The 24,506-nt window shown below is 40.9% G+C and overlaps 1 protein-coding gene across 1 annotated transcript; it reads left to right on the forward strand.

Annotated features, from left to right (window-relative positions):
* The first annotated feature begins 430 nt into the window (after nt 1-430).
* Nucleotides 431-20,192, forward strand: brwd3 (bromodomain and WD repeat domain containing 3). Its single transcript, XM_014996842.2, has 40 exons — nt 431-632; nt 793-851; nt 949-978; nt 1,160-1,219; nt 2,140-2,290; nt 2,444-2,542; nt 3,414-3,574; nt 3,660-3,881; nt 3,984-4,084; nt 4,781-4,851; nt 5,799-5,899; nt 6,000-6,040; nt 6,116-6,220; nt 6,308-6,458; nt 6,567-6,701; nt 6,788-6,916; nt 7,725-7,950; nt 8,056-8,196; nt 8,310-8,487; nt 9,364-9,457; nt 9,559-9,726; nt 9,828-9,901; nt 9,978-10,167; nt 10,264-10,374; nt 10,468-10,575; nt 10,710-10,834; nt 11,342-11,424; nt 11,532-11,643; nt 11,758-11,819; nt 12,674-12,829; nt 12,942-13,062; nt 13,165-13,290; nt 13,559-13,634; nt 13,716-13,766; nt 13,851-13,994; nt 14,107-14,259; nt 14,367-14,536; nt 14,777-14,865; nt 16,822-16,956; nt 17,060-20,192. Exons 1-40 carry the CDS (start codon nt 599-601, stop codon nt 17,863-17,865), a joined length of 5,349 nt encoding a protein of 1,782 aa, XP_014852328.2. The 5' UTR covers nt 431-598; the 3' UTR covers nt 17,866-20,192.
* The last annotated feature ends 4,314 nt before the right edge of the window (nt 20,193-24,506 follow it).

The following is a 24,506-nucleotide window of genomic DNA, read 5'->3' on the forward strand; positions in this document are numbered from 1 at the left end:
TTTACACAATAGAGTAATCCGGTCCAGTTCAACATGCAATTTAGAATCTGTGACCAAATTTGAACATTATTTTCACAGAGCTAGCTATATAACTCGAATCTATCTATTTATATAAATTAAAATTTCTACTCACTCAAATGTTCAGCCTGAATTCATCTATCTATATGATGTCAAATCACCGCAACTGCTATTTTAGGAAACAGGTCAGGTATAAATGGAATCGCTCATTTATACCAGACTCATTTATGTCAAACTATAATTCACTTCGATGCAGTTGAACTCAGATTCAAATCCAAATACATTCATTTCAAATCAGTATGTTTCTAAATATGTTCGTTTCAATGCTGAAACTTCCAGTATGTGAGTCCGTGTTTTGCAATCTATTTCCAATATTCATTCACCTCAGACCTCGAAGGAAGCGTCCAGTGTTAAACTGGCTCACTGGAGGGCGCTAACACAAAGCTGCAGGTAACAGGCAACAACTTGGGAAAGGAGGAGGCCATTCAATAGCCTGTTTTAGCCACTGTTAGCTAGCCCGGCGGCTAACGAGCAAGCTAAAATATCAATTGTGGCTTAATGACGCCTGTCCTGAATAGTGATGGCAAAAGAAAAGTGTTCACAAATCGAAGCAGGTGAGTGTTGGACGCCCCGTTAATTCACCACTAATAGTTTTGAATTCCCAGAGTTTGAAATTGTGTACATCAGCTGGTGAGCTTGGCAACCAAGCGAAGCCAGACGCTAGGTAGCGTTAGCACGGCTAGCAAGAGGCTAACAGCAAATTATTTTTTTCAGAACTGTATTACCTCATTGCCAGATTTCTACAGTCTGGGCCTTGTAAAAAGGCAGCACAGGTAAATTGTTACATTAATTTTATTTTAAAGTGGTATTATTGGTTTAAACGAACCGCAACGCTAGCCTGTCGGGCTAACTGTGTGTGTTTGTTGTTAGATTCTGATCGAGGAGCTGGAGGAGTATGAGGTAAGTTCAGCTGGACCTTTCTGTTCTTCTCCTGTGGGGTCTCCCTAATGTTGCCTATCTAAACCTCTCTGTGAGAAAGTCCGTGTATTTTTGGATCGCTGTTTAAAAAATGAGCGCGTCCTTTTGCCGTGTAGAAACTGTTAGCTCTGTGATATCTCTAACGGGTTGTTTTTAACTTTAGTTGGTTCCGCAACGATGGAGTTGGGACGGGAAGATATTCAAACGGAGCTTCCAAGACTGGGTGAGTTGCAAATTTATAGATATTTTTTAATTAAAAGTGTATTGTTTTCTATTTTTTTAATCGACTGTTTTCTTTTTAGCTTGTATCAATTCTTTAAATTAAATTCGCAACTCAGCATATGCGAAAAGGGGATTCGTTTATTATAAGGAGGATATATTAAAAATTTATTTTAATATAGGCCTGTTGATAAATAACTAAATGCTGGTTTCGCTATTGTGTAGGCTTGTGGGCTGGCAATGTCGAAGCAGCAGATTGTGATTGGCTTAATTTGATACAGAGACTTGTCGATCATCTTTTAAAGCCAATCAAATCGCTGTTGCGTCTGCGTCCTATCCGGAAGAATCTAAACGAAACATTTGATTTGCTGTGAGTTCCCAAGGCCCGCCTTCTGTATTTCCACCCTTTTGCCCTTTCGGTGGATTTTTGTTTTTATTCGGATCGTTTTTATGTATGTTCTTATAAACTTCTTTTGTGTTGAAAAGTAATTTTCTTTCTAAAAGCTTCTTTCACTTTTCGTACTCTCCATTTTTAACACATCGCTGACACCGCTATTGCAGCGCCTTTTCCCACAATAACAAATTTCACACGTGCGTAAGCGCTTAGATATGGTGCATTCACTGATCAGGAAAAAAATATGGGCTTGTTAGCTTTCAACCAGCCGACCAGGGTCAGTCAACCATAAAACTGCCCAATTCCGGCCACCTCTAGTTTTAGCTGTTAACAAGTAAAACTATTGTTTTCTGGTCATGTTTACAAATGGTTAATAAGAAGAAAGGAAATAAAAATAAGCACTAGTAGGTGTAAAATTTAAAAAATTAGAAAAACAAGAGCATACTTACTCAGTCATTCACAAAGTTGATGCATTAGTTGACTTGTCACGGAGTGCAGCTGAGACAGGTGTTGCCCTGTTTCTCATCCAGGTGGCTTTGAACCAGCACATTCCTGCAGACTATCTGCTTCAGGTGTGTCGACGGATAGGTCCTCTGATAGAGAAGGAGATCCCACCTAGTGTTCCTGGAGTCCAAACACTCCTGGGGCTGGGAAAGCAGTCGTTGCTTCGCACCACCAAAAGTAAGCCTGTGTTATTATTCTTCTATCGTCTGTGTGTTGTTGTTTTTTTGTGTGTGCTTTGCCTCTGCTGTTATTAGTGAAAGTTTCTATCATATGTGTATGATGAAGAGATTTCATTTCCAAATGTTTGCATTAATTGTTGGTTACATTCAGGTTGTACCCACAAAGTATGCTGCGGCTCAGCTGTGGCTGCACTGCACAGAGGGCGCCCACCTGAACCACCAGTTGTTATTGGGAATGCTCCTAATGTTGGTATGTTATTACAATAAAAGGGTGGAGAGTGAGCCGAAGCAATAAGCAGTTTTTCTGTATTATGTCATTTATCAAAATCATTCATATAATTATTTATTACTTATATTTACTTCTAACTCTTTAGCTTCATTTTGAAACTGAGGACCTGTATGTCTATGAGTATCTCTATCATGAAAACATTTGACAAACTTCTAGATTTGCAAACAACTTCTAAAATCCCAAGTAGAGATGCTTCAAAGACCCTCTGCTTTATGTTAAATGAAGAAATTTGTAGCCGCATACCTTCTGTCTGTTTTGACCTGTTTTAATGCCGCAAGTATTAAAATTAATACGTTTGACGACTGCCCTTTGTTGAACCAATTCAAAGACAAATTACAGTCTGCAGAACAAACACACATGATGAACACACCTGTATGCCAAAGCATTCCTAAGTCAGATATGAGGTCATCCGTCTGACACCGTCTGAACTGGGTCATGCAACACAAAACTCACTTTGTGTTGTTATAGTGGCATAACAGACCCTGTGGCTGTAAAATCCGAATCTTTTTTTTTTTTTTTAATTGTTGTGGTGAGAAAATGAAAATGCTAGTAAAGGTCAATGAACTAAACCTGATATTTGAAAATGCAGTGATACAGGAAGTGGCTGCAACATGCATGTCATCGTTGATAATGTTTGTACGTTTACGACCTGCTTCTGCGTTTTGAGGTGTGTTTTTGCTAAATAAGTAATGTGAGGGTGTAATACCGGTACGTTGTTTGTTATTGCCTTTGTTTTGGTTCTGATATGTGAATCGTTGGTGTTGAAAATACCTGTGTGTTTTTATATTTCTGGTGCCTTCTCATGACGAATCTCCTGTGTTTTTCCACAAAGTGCCCGTCATGGGGGCTCGCCAGGCCACGGGTACGGCTCGTTTCGGCCAAGTCCTCCCGTCTTCCTCCTACCAACACATGAAGATCCACAAGCGGATCCTCGGCCACCTTTCTTCAGTTTACTGCGTGGCCTTTGACCGCACCGGTCGGCGGATTTTTACGGTGAGCGCCATCTTCACTCGCGTCGATATTTACGCCGTGTTTCAACTACGTCAAGTTGGAAACGGTGTTTTTCGTCCTGGTTTAGGGTTCGGATGACTGCCTGGTAAAAATCTGGGCCACAGACGACGGTCGGCTCCTGTCCACTCTCCGCGGCCACTTGGCGGAGATCTGTGACATGGCTGTGAACTATGAAAATAGTCTCATTGCATCTGCAAGCTGTGACAAAGTCATCAGAGTGTGGTGCCTGCGTACCTGCGCGCCCGTCGCCGTTCTTCAGGCTCATGCCGCTTCCATCACATCCATACAGGTGATGCCACTGTTGCGTTAGTCTTTAGCGGGGAAACGGTTTCAGAACAAGTTGCAAGAAGTACACACTTTTTGAGTCTAAAACTATCTTGTATACTCTTAGTTTTGTCCTGCTGCCAAAGGGACGAAGCGATACCTCGCATCAACGGGTGCAGATGGTATGGTGTGTTTCTGGAAGTGGCACTCTCACAGTATGAAGTTTGAGTGAGTATTTGCGGCTCTATTCCAGTGGCCTGCACCCTTTAGGTTCCAAAGAGCCGTTTTTGAATTCAGTCCAGCTAAATAAGGCTCACTTATGTGTCACAAATGTGACATGACCTTTTGACTGAGATCTTTTAATTTTTAATGAACAACTACTAAAATACAACTCTTATTTTTAAAGAACCAACATTTTTCTTTTTCTTTTTTTAAGGTTTTAAAATAAAGAAAAACGTAAACATTTTATGATAATGAGAATGAATACATTTTCTTCTGTAGGGTGTTGATATTATGTGGGGGGGGAAAAAATCAAATTTTGAAACTGACACACAAATGGCTTAAATATATGTTACTGATACTTTCAGTGTTGTAGAAAGTAAATCCATTTAATCCATGAAAAATGATTAATTTGTTGTTATTACAGCTGTGTTTAAAAATATTATCAGAGCCAATAATGGCTCAGATAATTAATGGTGCAATAAATAAAATTAATAATAACAAAAATAATGATAAAATAATAGAAATAAAATAATAAAAAAATATAACTAAAAATAAATGATAAAATAAAATAATGGCTCAAGGAAATTTCAAAAAACCACTTGCAGCAGGTTGCAGACCCCTGATCTATTCCAACATGTTAAACTCCAAGGTTTTATTTATTTAAGCTAAATGATCAATATTGTATTTGTCGTTTTTCCTCAGTGATCAGCCTGTTAAGTTTGTTGAGCGATCACGACCAGGAGTCCAGGTCTCCACTTCCTCTTTCAGTAGCGGTGAGTTTAATAAATGTTTCTTTACGTTTCGTTGTTGAGGTGGGCTTTGTCTAAATGTTTAAAAAAAAACTGATTGAATCCAGACCAGCTGGTATGAAGATGCCTAAATATTTTTCTTTAGGCCCCCAGAGACTCCAATACTTTTGGGTCCAGGGGGTACTGCACGAGGGGAGCATGATGGGAGTGGCTGCTTATCTGTGACATGTGGCCTGCATGAACCTGCAATGTTTGGTTCACATAGATAATGTGAAAGCAGAGAAGATGACCTTATGGCAAACTACAGACCAATTAGCCTTATTTACTGTGACAATGTTGGTCCTATGGCTACTAAGTCCTGAAATAAACCATCTCTGTTCTCTAAAACAAGCAACAGTAAAAAATAAAGGGGAAAAAATGTGCCATGTTCGGCTGTTTTACATAGATTGGTACATTAGCTGGGGAGGAGCACACAGCTCCAAATTGCACATAAAGATTGGGTTCTGTGAGAATAATTAAAGTTTCAAGTTTTTTTTTTTTTTTTTTTTAGGCAGAAATTTAAACATAAATAAAATGTTCACACTTTCAAGGGGCCGTGGCTTCATATTTAGCAATACGGAGACAGGTGGATGAAAAAGCACAGCGTATGGAGTCTGTAAAGTACTTTTATAAAAATCACAGCTGAAATAAACAGCTGATCAAACTTGTCACAAAATTGTTTTACGTCACATTATTTCACAATCATGTGTATAAACTGCCAGTTTCATGTAATTAGAGACTGGGCAATCTTGCATTCTGCAATTCATATACTCTTTATAATTTAGGATGAATAATTTAATTTACGGAAATTAACCTTTAAAAAAAGAAGAGGCATGTGTTTTAGATTGATCTATATGTCTTTTATTTAGGTGTGTGTGTGTGTGTGTGTGTGTTTTGTGTGTCTTTAATTTTACTGTGTTTTCTGTTATTAGGCGGCATGTTTATGGCTACTGGTGGCACAGATCACATGATCAGGGTCTACTACCTCGGTGCAGAAACTCCGGTGAAGGCGTCTGAGCTGGATGCTCACACCGTAAGAAACAACCGCAGTTCTTCTCATCCTTTTTTGGTTGTTTTGTCTCGTCAGTCTAATGTGACTCATTTTAATTCTTGCCCACTGCTTGTGTTTGTAGGATAAAGTTGTGGTTGTCCAGTTCAGCAATAACGGTGACAGGTAAGAAGTTAAATTTCAGAGACAGCCTTTCGTTGTGTCTCTGGGGGTCTGACGGTTTATCATATGCGTTTCCAGCCTCAGGTTTGTGAGTGGCAGTCGTGACGGCACAGCGAAGATCTGGCATTTTCAGCAGCAAGAGTGGAAAAGTATTACTTTAGACATGACTGCGAGGCTTCCTGCGTAAGAGAGCACTCTGAAGTATATTAAATGCAACAGACGCTCTGAACAACGTTTTTGTTATTTTAATGTTTCATGTCTTTCCGTTAGGACTGCTGCCGCTAATGGGGACGATAAAACCAAGCTGGTGGTGACCATGGTGGCCTGGGATCGCATCGACAGCACCGTCATCACAGCAGTTTCCAACTATATGCTCAAAGTGTGGCGCGCCACCTCTGGCCAGCTTCTGCATGTTTTATCCGTAAGCAGCCAAAATATTTTTAATCCTGCGGATCATTTGGGAAGACGTCACAACGTAGCCAGCAGTTTTCAGCAAGTTTTCATTATGCGTGTCTACTGCCTTCTTTAGGGACATGATGATGAAGTGTACGTACTGGAAGCCCACCCCTTCGACCCCCGCATTATGCTGTCTGCAGGCCATGACGGCAACATTTACATCTGGGACCTGAGCAAAGGAGTCAAGATAAGAAATTTCTTCAACATGGTAACTGACCAACTTGGAGAGCTGCTACCCCTAAGTAATCATGTGTTCGTTAGCATTTGCTTGACGTTTTGGCGTCTTCTTCCCAGATTGAGGGCCAGGGCCACGGAGCCATTTTTGACTGCAAGTTCTCAGCTGACGGACAACATTTTTCCTGCACAGACTCACACGGGCATTTACTCATTTTTGGCTTCGGCTGCAGCAGGCCGTACGAAAAGGTATCAGCCCGTCGGCTTGTGATCTGTGACTTCCTCTTTCACGGAAACACGGGGAAACGGAAAAGTTTGGATGGCGGATTTTTTTTTCTGCTGATGCTCGTTTGAATGAAAATGTAGATCTCACAATATGCACACGTGTCATACTTTTGTACACAGAATATTATTTTGACTAGTGTTGAACAGTTAGTGTACTTTTTAATAAAAAAAAAAACTGAGAGGGATATGGCCGAACAAATCCAAAAGTTGCAAAAGGTTGATGGTTGGCGGGGTAAAGTAAGCCCGTCGCGGTAAGCAATAAATCGCATGGTAAATTAAAATTTCATTCTTATGACTGCAAGCCAAGTTTGTTTATAGAGACATGATAATCTGTTTTATATGTGGTTTTGGTTGTGTGTGCTTTTTATTTCCTCTTTATTTGTTTTTGGTTGTTTTATGTTGGATATTTAAAACGTCTTCCAGTTCCAGTGTTCTGTACAAAATTAGAGTTTATCAGTCTTTGATAGGGTGGACTTATGTAATTATACCACTTTACTTGAAAATGGTCTCAAAACGACAATAACAGTAGATGTCAAACAGCTGCAGCTTTTAAAAAAAAAATTATTTTGATGTAAATAATGGATTTGGTATTTTTATTTAAAGTCCATGCTTAATATAAATCCAAAGTGGAAAATGTTTTTATTTTTTTTAATTTTTTTACTGTTACCATTTTTTTAATTAGTTTTTCTATTGAAATCATATCATTGCCAAGACATTCATCATAATTATGGCCCGTTTTCCCGATCTCGTGTTTTCTCTTGATCCCTTGAAGATTCCAGACCAGATGTTCTTCCACACGGACTACCGGCCTCTCATTCGGGATTCCAATAACTACGTCCTGGACGAGCAGACACAGCAGGCCCCCCACCTCATGCCGCCCCCCTTCCTCGTAGACGTGGATGGAAATCCTCATCCTCCTAAATACCAGCGGCTCGTCCCAGGAAGGGAGAACTGCAAAGAGGAGCAGCTGATACCTCAGCTCGGATACATGGCTAATGGTGGGAAAAAAAAAGAAAAATCACTGAAAACTTTCCTGACGCACCAACATGGGTCAATTTAGGAGATCTGACCGACAGAGTTTAACCAGCGTTCTGCTCCGTTAGGTGACGGAGAGTTGGTCGAGCAGGTGCTCGGGCAGCAGACGGCAGAAAACGGCGAAAGCCTTTTGGACAACCTCATCAGACAGCTGCAGAACGAGCAGGACGAACGGCAGAACGCAGAACAACAGGCCGACGGAGAAATGGGTTGGTTCTTCCTCTTTTTACGCCCTTGCTAGCAGTTTGTCAGATACTTTCACCCTTAACCTGTAAAAAAAAAAAAAGTGACTCGAACTCTAAACGAATGAATGCTTTGGCAGCCGTTGAGGCGGAGGTGGTGGCCTCTTCTCCTGGGGCGGAGCCTCGCCGAAGCGGCCAGGTGGACGGAGTGTGGCAGATGCAGCACAACTCCCTCCGCAGTCAGGTTGCCACAGAGAGGGACCTGCTGGCGTGGAGCCGCAGAGTGGTGGTCAACGAGGTGCCTCATGGGACATTCAGGTGAGCCGGGTGTATTTCAGGGGAGTCGCGTGGGACGGACGATCGCTAGGCAGCATGTAATTGTGAAACCGGAGAAAAATATGAATCTAATTCAAAAGATTACAAGCAAATTTGGCCTATTCCACAAATCTAACCTTTAAAAATAAATTAAGCTATTTTTCTGGTAATATGTAATGTGTGAATCAAAACATGGAGGTGGCAGCATCATGCTGTGGGAAGCTAACTACACTGGCGTACTTGAGACATCTTCCAGCTCTAAAACGGTGCTGAATAGGCAAACTGGGATGATGGTCAAATTTTTGTTGAAAATAAATTAGTAGATTATTATATATAAAACATTAAAAAAAAGATCTAGCACAACTGCATTTCTTAGACATTCCCACAGTTTTAACATTTTTTGGGTTGTTTTTCTTATTTGAGAAGTAAGATTTGCTTCTGAAAATACGTAGGTCAATGTTTTTACTCCAAAATTAAGATAATTGCAAAGATGAATGGTTGATAAAATGGGAATCTATTTTTTGTGTTGTTGTTTTTTTGGGGTATATATTTTTAAGAAGTTATCTGTAAAAGAATAAATAAAAATAAAATGTTGCCCCAAAAAATGAGAACGTGTCCATCTACATCCATTCACTTGCAGGCCAGGTGGGCTCCACTTACGGGGCCGCTCAAAGTCCTTCAGAGGTCCTCAAATGGCCCCCGGGCCGCACTTTGGACACCATGGATGCTTTAACTTCTACCTCATAGTCCTGCATTATTCTATGTTGCTGTATCATTTAAAATCCAAATTGAAGTTGTACTTGTAATTTAGCAGAAGTTTTAAATAAATGTTTTAATTCTGCCAACAATGTGCATATATATTTTTTTTATTTCCCTTAGAGTCCTGGAGGAATGCAGACAAGCCAAAAGTGACATGGAGTGTTCTCTGTACAACGCAGAGAGGAGAAAGAAACCGATAACCTGCATCCTCAAGGTACGCAGTACCTCCAGTCCACTTTGTTCCCGACTCGGAACGGACATCCATTCACATCGTTTCATTAAAAGAAAATGCCGTTCATATTTTAAATTCTCTAGAGCGATTCTCTCAGTTCCCGCCTGCGTTCCCTGCGCCCGGCCAAGAAAAAGCAGCAGCGCCACTCCTACCAAACCCGGTCCGCTCAGGTTCGCCGGCCCGGAACCAGAAGTCGAAATCCCAGCAACAGGCGGAACTCGGAAAGCCAGATGGACTCGGACAGTGGAGACGTACGCTGCGCCCTTCGGTTCAGCACGTCTGAATCGGACGTAAAGAATTTGTATTCGCAGCAACGTTGAAAATTAAAGCGGAATATATTTCGTGTTTTCAGGAAGCGGAGCAGGCAGAGCGTTCTGACGGTTCCTCTGAGGATGAAGCCCGGTGGCAGAGCGAAAGCAGCTCCAGGTAAACATGCTTGACCGAGCGTCGTTTTACCAGCTTTCCCATCATCCGACTAAAGTCTCCTGCCTGGGGCTTACAGCGACTCTTCCAGTGAATATTCCGATTGGACGGCTGACGCCGGGATCAACCTTCAGCCGCCAAAGAGGCCGACCAGGAGGCCCGTCCGGCCCGCGGGCTACAGCAGCTCCGAGGAGGAGGAGGGCGGCGACGAGACCAAGGAGGCGAAGAAGAGAGAGAATGAGAAGAAGAAACCCAAAGAAACCAAACAGGTGAGCGCTAACGAGACAAACTGCTATGGCATTTACTGTGAAATTCTCTTTTTAAAATAAATAAATAAAAAACATGCGTTTCTGTGTTTCACTCAGAAACCCACTTCTTCTCTGGCCGGGCTTAACGCAGAGGAGTGGCTGCCGCCGTCATGGATAATGGACACCATCCCTCGCCGCTCTCCTTTTGTCCCGCAAATGGGAGATGAAGTGAGAGCCTTTTCCCTGATGCTGAACAAAGCCACACATTGCACTGCTCGCATGATTTAACAGAGGCTCTCCTTTCTTTCCCTCCCCGTCCAGCTCATCTACTTCAAGCAGGGCCATCAGGCGTACGTGCGGGCCGTCCGCAGAGCCAAGGCCTACAGCGTCAACATCCAGAAGCAGCCGTGGAACCGGCTCAACCTCAGGGTGAGGATTGTTGGAGACGGCAGATATTTTTTTTTTTTAATTGAATTTCTGAGCCTGATACTTCAGCCTCCTTTGAGCTGTTGTCGATTTAAAAAAAAGAAAGAAAAAAAATTTTCTCTGTTTTACTTCCTCAGGACCAGGAATCTGTGAAAGTGGTTGGAATCAAGTACGAAGTGGGACCGCCCACCCTCTGCTGCCTAAAGCTGGCGTTTTTGGACCCAGTCTCAGGGAAGATGACCAACGAGTCGTTCTCCTTAAAGTGAGCAACGAAAGGCGCTACACGCAGCTCCTCGCAAAAAAATGTTCACACGCCTCAAATTTTTACCCACGATAGCCACAAACTTCAATGTATTTTGTTGGATTTTTCTGTGACAGATTGTCATACAGTAGGGCAGTAATTGGAAAATGGATAAAAATCTGCTAAATACAGTGCAACCATCTTCCTTGACAGGAAGTTGGGCCTTTTGGGCCATACGTTGTCTGCTTTAGGAGCCACGGCAAACATTTGATACATTAATGAAGGATTAAAATAAATAAAAGCAAGCCACACTTATGAGATTATCATTTGTAAATATTTTGAAATCATTTAACATTTTCTATCACTTAAAATCTCATTAAAACACACTAAGGTTTCTGATTTCAACATGACATCGAGCGTGAAAAAGTTCAAGAGGTATAAACGCCTAACACAGTGCCGCATCAGCAGCTGATTAAAAGCCACAATAAATGTCAGGGTCTGTTTCCATTCCCCCTCCATGTTTCCAAGGTATCACGATATGCCAGATGTCATCGACTTTCTGGTGCTGCAGCAGTTCTACAACGAGGCTAAAGAGCGCAACTGGCAGCCAGGTTTGTTTGTCCCCATCTGATTTTTTTATTTATTTTTTTCTTCAAATAGGTTTACAATCAGCTCGCGTGGATCCCAGTATTTAACAAAGACTTGATCCCCTCTGCAGGGATGAGGTTTCGTAGCATCATTGACGACGCCTGGTGGTTCGGCTCTGTGGAGGACCAGGAGCCGCTGCAGCTGGAGTATCCCGACAGCCTGTTTCAGTGCTACGCAGTGAAGTAGGTCTAATGTGCACATATGCTGGAAGAGCGCTCCGCTCCACAGCCATGGTTGTCTTTGCTTGGGTGATTTCAAACGTTAACGCAGAGTTGTGTTTTATCGCGCTGACCCAGGTGGGATAATGGTGAGCGGGAAAAAATGAGTCCCTGGGACATGGAGCCTATTCCAGAAGAAGGTTGGTGATTATTTATCTGTTTACTGTGGAAACCAGATGTTTTATAGGCATTAAAAAAAAAAGTTTATTTTCTCACTCTCTGGCTGAATCGGGCTAAACATTTATTTATTTTTTGTTATTTTAGGTCAGGTAGGATGTTTGCTAAATGCCAAAATAAGTGAAAAATATATACATATTTTTGTAACTTTCTCTAAACACTGAAATTTACATACACAAAGATTAATATGATTAGGTATTTCCTAGGAACATAGTGCTATTTTATTGCACAATCAAGTAACTGTTGCCTTCAGTTGTTAAAAAATGTTACAAGTTTCAATTATGACTTGAAAGACATTTTACGTCACAGTTTAACACCTTGAAATTGGGGCTCTGTCTCTTTAAGAAGCTCCAACCCTCCAGGTATCGTTTTTGATGAGAGAATAGCATAAGATATGTTTTTTTACATAATAATCCTATAACCCAGTTTTTAAAAAAAACAAAAACAACAAAAAAACCAGATGATGTCGTCATGGCTTTCTAATCTTGTAATAGGTGAATGAAGAACGTCTGAGTTATCATCCAAAAAGTGAAATTAGAATATTTTGAAGGTGACGCATTCATTTGTTCTATCGAATAGTCCGAAATGGGCTGAAAGGCCGCTCAGAGGGGAAGAAGCCGCTACTCTAAAACTAACATAAAAAGTTAGATTGCAGTTTCGTGTGCATAGATGGTATCTTGTAGGGAAGAATATCGTTGAAATATTGAAACAACATCTCCAGGATCATAATTAGTTAGTGTGGAATGAATATGTGTGCGTCTGATATTCTGTTTTGGCTTTTTAAATTCTTTTTGTGTGTGGGTGTGATTTCCGTCAGCTGCTTTGCCAGAAGAAGTGGGGGACGGCGTAGAGGTTTTGGAAGAGGAGCTCCAAGCTCTGCTCTACCGACCCCAGGAAGGAGAGTGGGGGGCTCACACTCGAGACGAAGACTGCGAGCGGGTCATCGACGGCATCGATCAGCTTCTCGGCCTTGGTGAGCCTTCAAGCACTTCTGATGACGTTACAGAAAACGGCCTCTGCTTGTTTTTTTGGGGTTTTTTTGTTCTTCAGTAGCTTTATCTGATCTTGCACCGGTTTGCTCGCAGATGTAGCGAAGGCTTTTGCCTCGCCTGTGAACCTCCAGGAGTACCCCCTTTACTGCACCGCCGTGGCTTACCCCACTGACCTCAGCACCATCCGGAGACGGCTGGAGAATCGCTTCTACAGGTGAAGAAGTAGAAGAAGAAGAAAAGCCCCCACAGAAGTTCAGGTTTTACTGTGAACACAAAGTCCCTCTGAGTTCTCGACTGATGTCTTTTTCTGCCACAGACGGATCTCTGCGTTGATGTGGGAAGTGCGATATATTGAGCACAACGCTCGCACTTTCAATGAACCCCAAAGCCCGATTGTAGCAGCTGCCAAGGTGGTTACTGATGTTCTTCTGCACTACATTGGGTAAGATGGCACTTAAAAAAAAAAAAAAAACGTCTTATGCACATCTTATGTTGTAGCTTCTTAAAAAAATTTCATTTTTCAGCCTTGAAAGTAATAAAAATGTCTCGAATTTCCATGCTAGGTCTTAAACGACGCTTCGTTTGGTCTTGCATTGATTTTTAGTTTTTCCGTTGCCTATTCTTACTTTTTAATGCTGCATTCGGTTGTTCCACGGCTACGGTAACATGTGTTATTTTACACTGGGATCAAACTTTTCTTTTCTCATCAGAGACCAGAGCTGCGCTGACATCTTGGATCTGTATCACAGGATGAGGTCCGAGGTCAGCAGTGGAGGAGAAGCTGAGGTAGCGTGTCTCCTTTGTGGAACAGGTGCTGCTTTTCTCTTAGGTTTGTCTTTTCACGCCGACTTTGTTCTTGTTTCGCAGATCGACATCGATGTGGACTCCGACACTCCAGGGACATCGGCAGGACACCGGGTAAAAGCTAGAGTAGTTCTCCCAATAAGATGTCAGACCTTTTGATGTTAAGAGTTTCAGTGAAGTTAATTTGGTTTCTTGTAGGGGAATCAGCCAAACTCTAAGAAGCGCGGCGTGGATTTCGACGTGAAAGCCTGGCGAGGTCATTGCCGAGAGCTGCTGCGCCGGATGTTGGCCTCCCCCGACTCGGGGCCGTTCAGGCGGCCTGTTGATCTCTTTGAATATCCGGTAAAACTCCCAACGGCCAACGTTTGAAATTCAGCTGGAATTTCTTTTATTTTTTATTTTTATGAGAATGCAACTTAAAGCAAGTCGTAACTGCAAAATTACATCTACTCAGGACTACCGAGACATCATTGACACGCCCATGGATCTGGGCACAGTGTCGGAGACGCTGGTGGCTGGAAACTACGAAAATCCCATGGAGTTTGCCAAAGATGTGCGCCTGATTTTCAGCAACTCTAAAGCTTACACACCTAACAAGAAATCACAGGTAAAGCAGGCCAAACGTAGGGGAAATCGGAGCCTAGTGAAAATAAATCTAGAAGTATCTAAAGTCTAACATAGTACTGACTACGTATGATGATCTTTTCTGTCTAGATCTACGCGATGACTCTCAACTTGTCTGCCTTTTTTGAAAAACACATCATCTCCATCATCTCTGACCACAAGTCTGCCATTCAAAACGAACGGCGCACTCGTCAGAGACTCAGCTATAGAAGCAGGTTGCACAACGGAGGAAACTCCCCACGAAACAGTCCATCCCCGAGGTACAGAGCAACTTTTATTATAAAACTACAGTCCAGACAAATTGTCTTTTTTATTTTGATTTGTTGACTGGAACAAACTGGAATATTTGTACTCTATAAGCAAAGCAAAAGTAAGGAGATCCCAGCTAATTCCTCCCAAAAAACAAAATTATTTAGGTTTCTCAAACATTCAGGCACCCTTATCTTTTATGTGGCTGTTAATGATTTCTAAATGCTATTTATTTTTTTTTTTACTTTTAGCCCTAAAGGGAAGCACAAATCAGGTAAAGTGTCAAAGCTCAAAAGATCCTCAGCCACTACGAAGAGGAGTTCTCAGCGAACACATCAAGGTATGATGGTGCTGCTGTGCTTTGCTGGGTTTTCTTCCTCCTTTATCCTGTGTTTATATTTGCAGCTTGTATTTAGTAAAATAATGAATAAATAAATACAAATATGTTATTTTTTCTCTAAATACATTGTGTTACTTTTAGAGATGCAAACAATTAAGCAACTTACGATGAATTGTCGATTGCTGGTTTATTAAATTAAAATGAGCTCCAATTGATTAACTAAAAATGTCCGCTTAGACCAGGGGTGCCCAAACTTTTTCCTGAGAGGGCCACATAACTTTTCCTTTCTCTGGTGGGGAGCCGGAGTCAGTTTGTAACAGAAAAAGTGTGACGATTGCAGGAGTGCCTAAATGTAAAAAATGATTGTTTTCCAGAAAGCACAATCAAATAACCCTCTCTGGGTTCTTCACAGAATAAATCCAGGGAGGATTATAGTCTGTATTTTCCGAACTATGAGCCGCACCAGCCTATAAGCCACAACCTCAAAGATTTAAAAAAAAAAAAAAAAAAAAAAAAAACAGTAAAGATACACATATAAGACGCAGATTTCTCTGCCGCTCCAGGTTTTCCACAGCGATGCAGCAGAGGGGGGCGGACACTCAAAATCTGAGTAATAACAAGTCAATTAAATATCACATTTATTACGGTTGAAAAAGAAAAAGTTGCCAAGTTTAGATTTAACTGAACTGATTACGGTAGTTTATGAACGGTAACTGTAACAGTAAAAGTGCTGATCCTTCGTGTCTCCTACTAGCATGGGCTAAATGAAAATAGGCGCGTTCTTCTGCTTCTTCTTCTTCTTCTTTAGATTTCAACGGCAGCTTGCATCCATTATTGTTGCACTATTGCCATCTACTGGATCCTAATGTCTATACCTCAAATTCTCATAATGATCCGGGTATTATAATAAAAATAAAAGAAAAATCTTTTTCCCCTCAATGCTATTTAACTGATCAACAGCATTCTCAAATTTCTATTCCCTATTAAAACCTAATTCCTTTCTAATGGGCGCTTTCTTCTTTTATTTCCAATTTTGACTTCCAATGAGTCACTTCCTGCTAAAGAGCCCCCTGGTGGTTGAAGAGAAAAATCCACATATAAGCTGCTTGTAGTCCAGAAAATACGGCATATGAAAAGAAATCTGAACGCTCTCTGGTATTGTTCAGGGGGCCGGACCAAATGTGGAGGCGGGCCGGAGTTTGGGGACCACTGGCTTAGACCTTCTTTTAGTGTTGTAGTTTGGCCGCCATCCAGCAGAGGGCGCCGCAAGATTCACTTTATGTGGTTGTGTTTTGAAATATAAACACTCGACAAGCTTCCACCATGATGCCTCTTATTCAGGCGAACAGCGTCAAGCTGGTTAAAAAAAAAACATTGTTAATGTGTTACGGAGACAAAGAAATCATGACACAAAAGTGGAGAGTAGAACACAGAAAAATTGTAACATGACATAAAAAGACATGACGCCATGAAGCACGGTTGACCACAGACAAGTACTTCTGTGTGAACATCTGTTTGCACGTGGAGAATTAAGTGTTTCATCTTTTAATTTTTCATTCAGCAACCTCAGAGGTTCTTCTTTTGTTATATTTCACATCCAAGTTTAATAATCCTAGAAAACAATCACAATTTTCTGTTTTATTTTAATTCAGCATATAATGAAAAATGTAGCACTTTATATTATAGAGTGCTACAAGAGTTCTCTTGATACAAGATAAAACAGTTTGTTTTTAAAGAAAATTAGTGCTTATCAATTAATCATTAGGCAGTCAGTGAGATCAATCAATTTTAGATTAACTCATTCATTAATCCATGAATTAATCTTATCTGTCACTTTAAACTGCAGAATACATTAGTTTCTGGTTGTAATGGGAGAATACTATTGTAAGACATTTTATTCTTCAGTTAAGTGCTTCCATGTGCATTTACTAATAATTGGTAATTGTTATTGTTCAGTTCAGCACAGCAGCAGTGTAGCAGAGGAAGAGGAGTCCTCGCCTTCTTCCCCAAGTTCAGAAGAAAGCTCAGAGAGAGTAAATCAAGGGCCTCAACGACTGACCCGCAGCCAAGCAACTCCCATGAAGAAATCAGGTACGATGAGCATTTGGTTTGAGAGCTGTCGTTCTTTGCAGCTTCATGTCAAATAAACGTTGCGGTGCAGGATTGACCTGTCGCCCCGTGGCTGTTGCTTTAGGGTACCGCCGCAAGCTGCATCTGAGTAACGGCTCCAGACAGCAGCCGCAGCGCGATCAGCAGCCGCTGGAGTCTGACGACGATGACGAGGAGCAGGGCTCTGGCTCCAACAGCTCCTCCTCGGAGTCGTCCTCCACTTCCTCGTCCTCCTCATCCTCCTCTTCGTCCGACAGCGAGAGCAGCTCAGACTCCGAGGTGGAGAAGTACGCGGAGGGCGGGGGCGATCACGACTACAGCAAAGCCCCGTGTCTGTCGGTGCGCCTCTCGGCGAAGGGAAAGCTGGCGGCCTCAGGGAAACGGAAACTGATGGGAGGGCAGGACGTGGCGCAGAGGACTAAACGAGCTCGGGTGCAGCTTCCTGCGAAGGAGGAGGAGGAGGAGGAGGATGAAGACGACGACGAAGAGGAGGAAGAAAAAGAAGAAGAAGAAGAGGAGGAAGGGGAAGAGGAGAATCAGCCACACCAACAGGAGAATGTAAGACATGTTGAGGAAGAAGAAGAGGATGAAGAGGAGCCTGAGGAGGAGGAGGAGGAGGAAGAAGAGGAAGGTGAAGTCTCTGAGGTACAGAGAGTAGCATCATCATCATCAGCAGCAGCAGCTAGGGGTTCTAGAGGCGGCCTGGGTAAACCCGGGCGTGTCAGCACACGGAACCAGGGCCGCAGGACGGTGGTCTACAGGGACGAGTCGGACGACGACGGCCAGGGGTCAAAGGACGACCCGCTCAACCTGGGCATGTCCCGCTCAGGACGTGTGCGGCGCATGACCGAGAAGGCCCGGGTCAGCCACCTCATGGGCTGGGGTCACTGACCCCCTCGCACCTCCTCAGACCTCAGTCAACACAAACTCTTCACAACGCCAGGAAAACATCAGGGATTTTTTTTTCCTTTTTATTTTTGTACAGGTGTGTGTGTGTGTGTGTATATATAATATAAGAATATCTATGGTTCTGTTTATCTGGACTCGCTGGTGCTCATTTACTGTTGCCACGGATTTTTGCTCCCTGGATAACAGAGATAGTGTTCAACACAGACCCTCCCACAGCTGGACTAACTCACCTTCAGCCTTACTGCTGCTGCTCCTCCTCCTCGTCACGTTCGGAGCTAAAACACTAGGCGATCTCTTCGTCGCCCCTCACACCTCTTCACCTACTGTTCACCAAAGAACAGCGTGAAGATGCCAAATACACGGTGCTCGTACTGTTTGACTTGTCGTGTTTGGCGGAGAGCGATCCGGCAGCAGTCACTCGTTCAGGCGCCACCGACACGAGGCGCCAACGCGGTCCAGGGTTCCTACACAGCCTGGAAAAGTCTGGAGTGTTTTTGAAGTATTCTCCAGGTTTTGGAATGGGATGAAAAAAGAAAACGGAAGGAAAGAATCTTTATTAAAAGTTGCTTTAAAGTTGTTTCCCTTTCCATTGTTTACTTCTCTACTTCATTTCTTGTCTTTCCTTCCTTAATTTTCCTACTTTCCTATCTTGTTCCCTTCCTTCCCTGTTTGTATCCTTACTTCTTTTCCCCCTTGTATCCTTCCCATGTTTGTTCTTTGTGTCCTTCCTCCCTTATGTCCTTCCTCTTCTTATTTCTCCTATCCCTCTTTTTCCTGTCCTTCCTTCTTTCCATCAAGTCAATGATTTTAAAAGTTTTTTTTTTTTGTTTAAATCCTACCCTGTGTGAAAAGGTCAATACCTGAAATTCAAGTTGTTCTTTCTCTTTTCGTCTTTTAAAACAAGAATTGAGATTTGAATTTGGAAATTGTGGAGTTTTTAGATGGGAAATGTGTAGGAACCCTTATAATGTGTTTCGTCATCTGATCTCTCTTTTTTTTTTCTTTTTTTTTTTTTGTACATGGTTTGCAGCTTTCAGGGGTCGAGCAATACCTGGGAAATAATCAGCAGGAAATTTCACCTTTGCATCCATGATCTGTGAATGTTGAATGTTATTTTTTTCCCCTGCTTCTTTTTTTTTTTTTTTTTTTGAGCACCACATTTTTATGGTCTGCTATTGCGTGAAATATGTTAAGTTTTTCTTTTAGGAAAATACTTTTTCTTTTTATTACCATTATTTCCTGATTTGTGTGAAAAAAAAAACCCACTCCATCCTTTATTGGTGTGCGCTGATGGATTTAACCTGCATCTAGTCGTTGCAGGTTAAAATCCCTCCTTCTGCCAAAGCAGATGGGTCCTTCGCAACTCTTCCACGTAAATATTTATTCTTTTTTTTTTTTCTTTTTTTTTTGTTGCTATTTTACTACTCTTGTTTTTTTTTGCCATTTTACTACTCTTGTTTAATTTTGTTTGCTATGTTACTAGTGATAAGGAACAGATATTTGCACATTTACCTTCTCCTCGTGGCAGCTGAGTAATAAAGAGAGAAATTCGACATAAAACCTCATATTTGTGTTAAACTTTAAACTGTGCCAGCAAATTTTTATTTTTGATTTTAAGTGAAGTAAGTAATAAGACTTTAGTATTATTGTTTTGCAACCGGAGGGTGATTGAATTTTTATTTTTTTCTGATCTAATTTGGATTTTTTATTATTATTATTATTATTTTTCAGAATTCCAATCGGTGTGGCTTAGATTTTGTTTGGGATCTAAAAATCACCTCGATTATTCCTCTTTATTTCTAATTTTTTTCGATTCTTTTTGCTTCAATGTTTACATGAAACTGTGCGCGGTCATGCTAGCAGCCTTTAAAAGCAGAGTCCAGTCAGGAGAGAGATCTGGAAAAAGATGACTCGCGCTCTCTTTTCAGCACCGGGTGCATAAATCCAAGCACACTTCCTCGGCCCTCGACGACGTGCGGTTGTGAGCGAGAGCGGGGCGCTTTGTTTTCGTCGGGTTCCTTTGAAATCAAACACACATCGACACGTCGGGTGTCTCCCGCAGCAGCAGCATTAACTCGTGTTTTTGAGATTTTTTTTTTTTTCGGTGGACTGCGAGAAGATTCTGATTTTTGAGTCGCTTCTTTTTAACAGACGGAGCTTAGCGTTGCCTCCGAGCATCAGATTAGATGACGGCGAAAACAACGTTCTGTAGGTGGAAACAAAAAGGCTTACATGACAATGTTTTATATGAATGTTTTGATTGTATGTGGGGTTTTTTTTTTAATAAAACTGTTGAATTTCCTAAAGAAGATCTCGATCTTTGCTTGACATTCCAGGATTTTTCAAGCTGAAATGTGTGTGTGAACCCAGCTGAAGCTCGAAGGAGCACCGCTGAGGTTGACTCATCTGTTGCTTCTACAATTGAAAATCCACCGGAGTGCTGGAAGAAAAGTAACAAACAAAAAACACTGGGTCTGTCAATTTTTCTGACGCGAACGGATAAACTTGAATGTACTCTTTGTAGCAGCGTTAATGCTCTGAAAGCAGAGGGTGAGTCAGCCGAGGAATAAACAAGGTTACGCTGTGACGCACTTTGAGCCGCCACACCTACCAGTAGCAGAGCTGGGAGATGATTGGAATTAGCGTGGATTCATACATGAAGAAAGGTCAGAGTGAGGATCTGTCTGGAGGAACACGTCACTAGAAAGGCTGACCTTTCGTTTCAGAAGGAGTTTTTAATGTTACTTACAAATGCAGCAGATGTTGAACATTTGGCAAATTATTCTTTTTTTTTTTTATGGATTCAGTTGCAGAAAATGGTGATTTTTCAGACTTAACATTGTGACCAGCTCACACTGACTTATTGCTGGTATGATCGTCTTAATAAAATAGGGCTTTCAGTGATAAATTTGAACATTTCATTTTCCATAAATACATGTACAACAAACAACACTGCGTGGGTGAATAAGTTTTGATTTACTGTAGATTTTCTCTGATCGACACGAGGCTAAAATGATAAGGGTTCAATAACACTTTTCTCCTCTCAACCGCACACTTTTGATGGCTATGGCAGAGTTAATTTAAATTTGTCTAGTATTAATTTCACAGGCAGTTTCACAGTCTGGGATCGTTGTCCTGCTGCTGCTATGTTCAAGTTCATTTCACACAAACTGATAATCTCAGACTAAAAAGAAATTAACTGAAAATACTCAGGAACCACCAAGGTTCAGATGAGTCACAAATGGAAAGATGCTGGAACACTGAAGTCTGTTTTAAATCAATATGACAACCCAAAAAAAAAGAAGAAATAAAAAAAAGATGCTAGATAGAAAAGTGCAGCTGCTCGCATAACCAAAAAAAAAAAAAAAAAAAAAAGGTTTTCAGTGAGATCTCTGAGGTATTTTGGAGGAGTTCATGGGAGAATTTTAAACCCAAAAATCACTGCAGCAAGTGTGATAGGTGGTGGAAGCATGATGCTGAGGGCTCTGCTTCACCACAAACTGTAATCGGGTGCTGGTGGATGAAATATTGAAGATGGAAATTCACAGCTTAACAGATTGAAAGTGGTCACACATCTAGCCACAAATATATCAAAGGTTATCGACTCGATAAAATCAAACTTGTCCATCCAATATTTTATTTTTTTTTAAATCTCTGTTGTTTTCAGTACTTCTCCATTAAAAAAAAAAAAAAAGATTCAAATTCATCAGTAGAATATCAAATCCAGTGATTGGAACTGTCACCTTCTACAATAAAAACCCAATAAATAAACATGAATTATTTATTAATTTGCCTTCTCTAGGAGCGCCCCAGTTCATCTGTCTGTAACATTTCCTGCATTTCATCTGAACATGCTGCAAAGTGCCTGAGATTCCCTCAAAGCAGGGCTGTTGCAAATTAAGCTGATTACCCAAACAACGAACCTCCAAGCTTGAGGAAATAAAACAGCTGGCCAAACACGCTCCACCGGGAGAGAAGACACCAGACACCGAGCGGTTGTGTTACATTTATTAACGCAATGACAACAATTTGAGCGTCAAGATTTCATAACAGGAACATCTGAGTGTCTTTACAGCAAGAAGTGTTTCTCAACGACACGTAACGAACCCCAAAGATAAATACGACCATATCGAAGCTACGAGGAGGGACAACTTACACACGTTATCATTATCGATAGTGAGCTGGAGGATCACAAGCATGTCAAACACAGTCAATACTCAACAATACCTAAGTGCATTTACATTGTGCTTCAGTGTCAGTGTGGGTACCTGCCTGCTCTAACCTGTGCTTCACTTTGTCTTTTTTGTTGTTGTTGTTGTTCACAAACACTAAACACACAATGAGACGGCTGCACATACATTTTTTTTTCCTTTTTTTTTTTGCACAGGACAGCAGGCAGAAAACCCCCAAACAGTGTACGTTCATGACTGCAGCAATGTCTCACACCCAGCAAAAATCTCCGTCTGGGGATGACGAAGAAGAGGATTTCACTTCGCCAGAGAATTGGCATATTTCCTTCCAAATGTTCTCATGAAAACATGCATTCAAGACTTTCATATCGCAGCAAATCTCTGTGATGCTTCCCTAAAGAGGAACGAGACGAAGCAGTAGCTCAAAGAAAATGTGACAAAAAAAAAAAAAAAACGACCGATAAAACCTGGCAAGTATCACAATGTCTCACTGGTTAGAAAGGACAAGAGGAACAGTTGCTGAATTGGACGTTATCGACTTGTTTCATATGAAGAAAAAAAAAAAGGCATTAAAAATATGTTCTATCTAAATTTTACCACACTGCATCTGATACTTATGAGTGGAATATATCAAATCACACTTTTCTTTTTCTTTTTAGATGTTGGAGCTATAAACGTGCGTTTTCTCTGTCAAAGTTTGAATCTTCATGGTTAAATCTCACAAAAGGTAAAAGTATTTCCGTTTTATACATCACTTTGCAGTCACTCCTGCTCCTCTTGAATAAGATGCGATTACCTAATTCTGATGGAGTTTAACATATTTTCGTCAACCACAATCAACTCATGTCAAACCCAGATGAGACGAAGATGAGCTGACAAGTTTGGGCAACGCACTTTTTTGAATAAAGTTTCGTCTCTCATAAATTGTGTGAAATATTTTAGAAGAAACTGATTTACACTTTTTAAAAGAAAATCACTGATGAAATTTCTGAAACAGGATGAATTAGCAGGAGTTTTCTACCTAGACCACATATTTCACACTAGCTATCTGTACATATGTAAAGATAAATAAATAGAATAAAACATTTTTTTTTATTGCAGCAGCATTGATTACATTGACTGATTTGAAATGAGCATCGAGCCATATTATGTCTGTATTTTTTAAAATAAGGGTCTGTCTTTCAGTTGAACAGCATTTTCTCCTGTTTTTTATTGGGACTCTGTCACATTTTATTTATAGCCCATTTAAACAACATGTAATGGATTATTCATTAAAAGTAGAGAATAAATTGTGAAAATGCTTCAGAGACATTTATATTTTGGGATTGTTAGTAGTGCAGCCGAATGGTGAGTTTGGGCAAGTAATTATTCCTTGTCAAAAACATTTTTTTTGTCTTACACTGAATAAATAAACGTTTCAAATGTATTTTATTTTTCTAATAAATAATTAGTTTAAAGCTTTTGATGCGTCTTTAATCAAGGGTCCCAATGAAAGTGTAATATGAGGGCTCTTTTCAATCATAATCAGAGACACGTTGAAGAAGTCATCAGATCAAATCTGACATTTGCACACTTTGATTAGATAATTATTAGTTCATAACTTCAGTTATTTTTTTGTTCTTTATGCAGAAACTGTAATGAGAGTCCAAGACATTCATTCAGTTACGATGCCGAGAAGCCTTTTGCAGGTTTAATCAATCAGCCGTTGAGTTTTACCAGGAAAAGTAACGCTCCAGAAGGAGCGTTTTTTTGTCAAACATGGCCATCTGGAGATACCAAGTCCTGAATAATAACTTTGTGCTTTGAATGTCAGCAATGGTGACTCTTAAATTACCTACAAGCTCCCACAACGGGACTCTATAAAAAAAAAAATAAAATAAAAATATTCCCAACAGACTGGTGCAGACGCCACACTTTCTCTTTGGTTTCACAGTGCTGTGAAGTCTGAACTCAGGTGTTTTTACAGTCGCCTCATATGTGAGCAATGTTTCACATCTAAAGAGGTTCACTTACATAATTGATATCTAAACGATTCATAAATGCATGTTGTTTTTCAGTGCTGTAATCACTTTACCAGAAGCAATTTATTCAAATCTTTTAAATCTGGTTTATTTATTCTCTAACTGCCTTCAGCTACTGCATCCTTATTACACAATGTGTTCACAATTCACATCCACTAATACATAATTTACCACATTATGGAAGCACCACTGTCTAATCTAACCCCACAGTAAACGGCATCTTATCTCTAAACAATGTGTACACAGGTATGGGATCGCTGAATGTGGTTCAGACGAACGATTCACAAAACAGTTATAGTGTTTGTACCCCACAGGATTCAGCGATTGACTCAAACTTTTTCCCAGACCAAGGTTTCAAGATCCTTGTAGCCAACAAGCAACAGATTACACTTAATAGGTTAAAGGTGTTTAT

Source organism: Poecilia mexicana, unplaced genomic scaffold (assembly GCF_051168715.1).
Source record: "Poecilia mexicana isolate PSO_F unplaced genomic scaffold, ASM5116871v1 scaffold_14, whole genome shotgun sequence".
NCBI lineage: Eukaryota > Metazoa > Chordata > Actinopteri > Cyprinodontiformes > Poeciliidae > Poecilia > Poecilia mexicana.

Coding starts and splice junctions, on each gene's coding strand:
- brwd3 (XM_014996842.2), top strand. CDS start 599: ATGGCAAAAGAAAAGTGTTCACAAATCGAAGCAG. Junction 2,543..3,413: donor TGGGAATGCTCCTAATGTTG/GTATGTTATTAC, acceptor TTTTCCACAAAG/TGCCCGTCATGGGGGCTCGC. Junction 11,425..11,531: donor AGAGCGCAACTGGCAGCCAG/GTTTGTTTGTCC, acceptor TCCCCTCTGCAG/GGATGAGGTTTCGTAGCATC.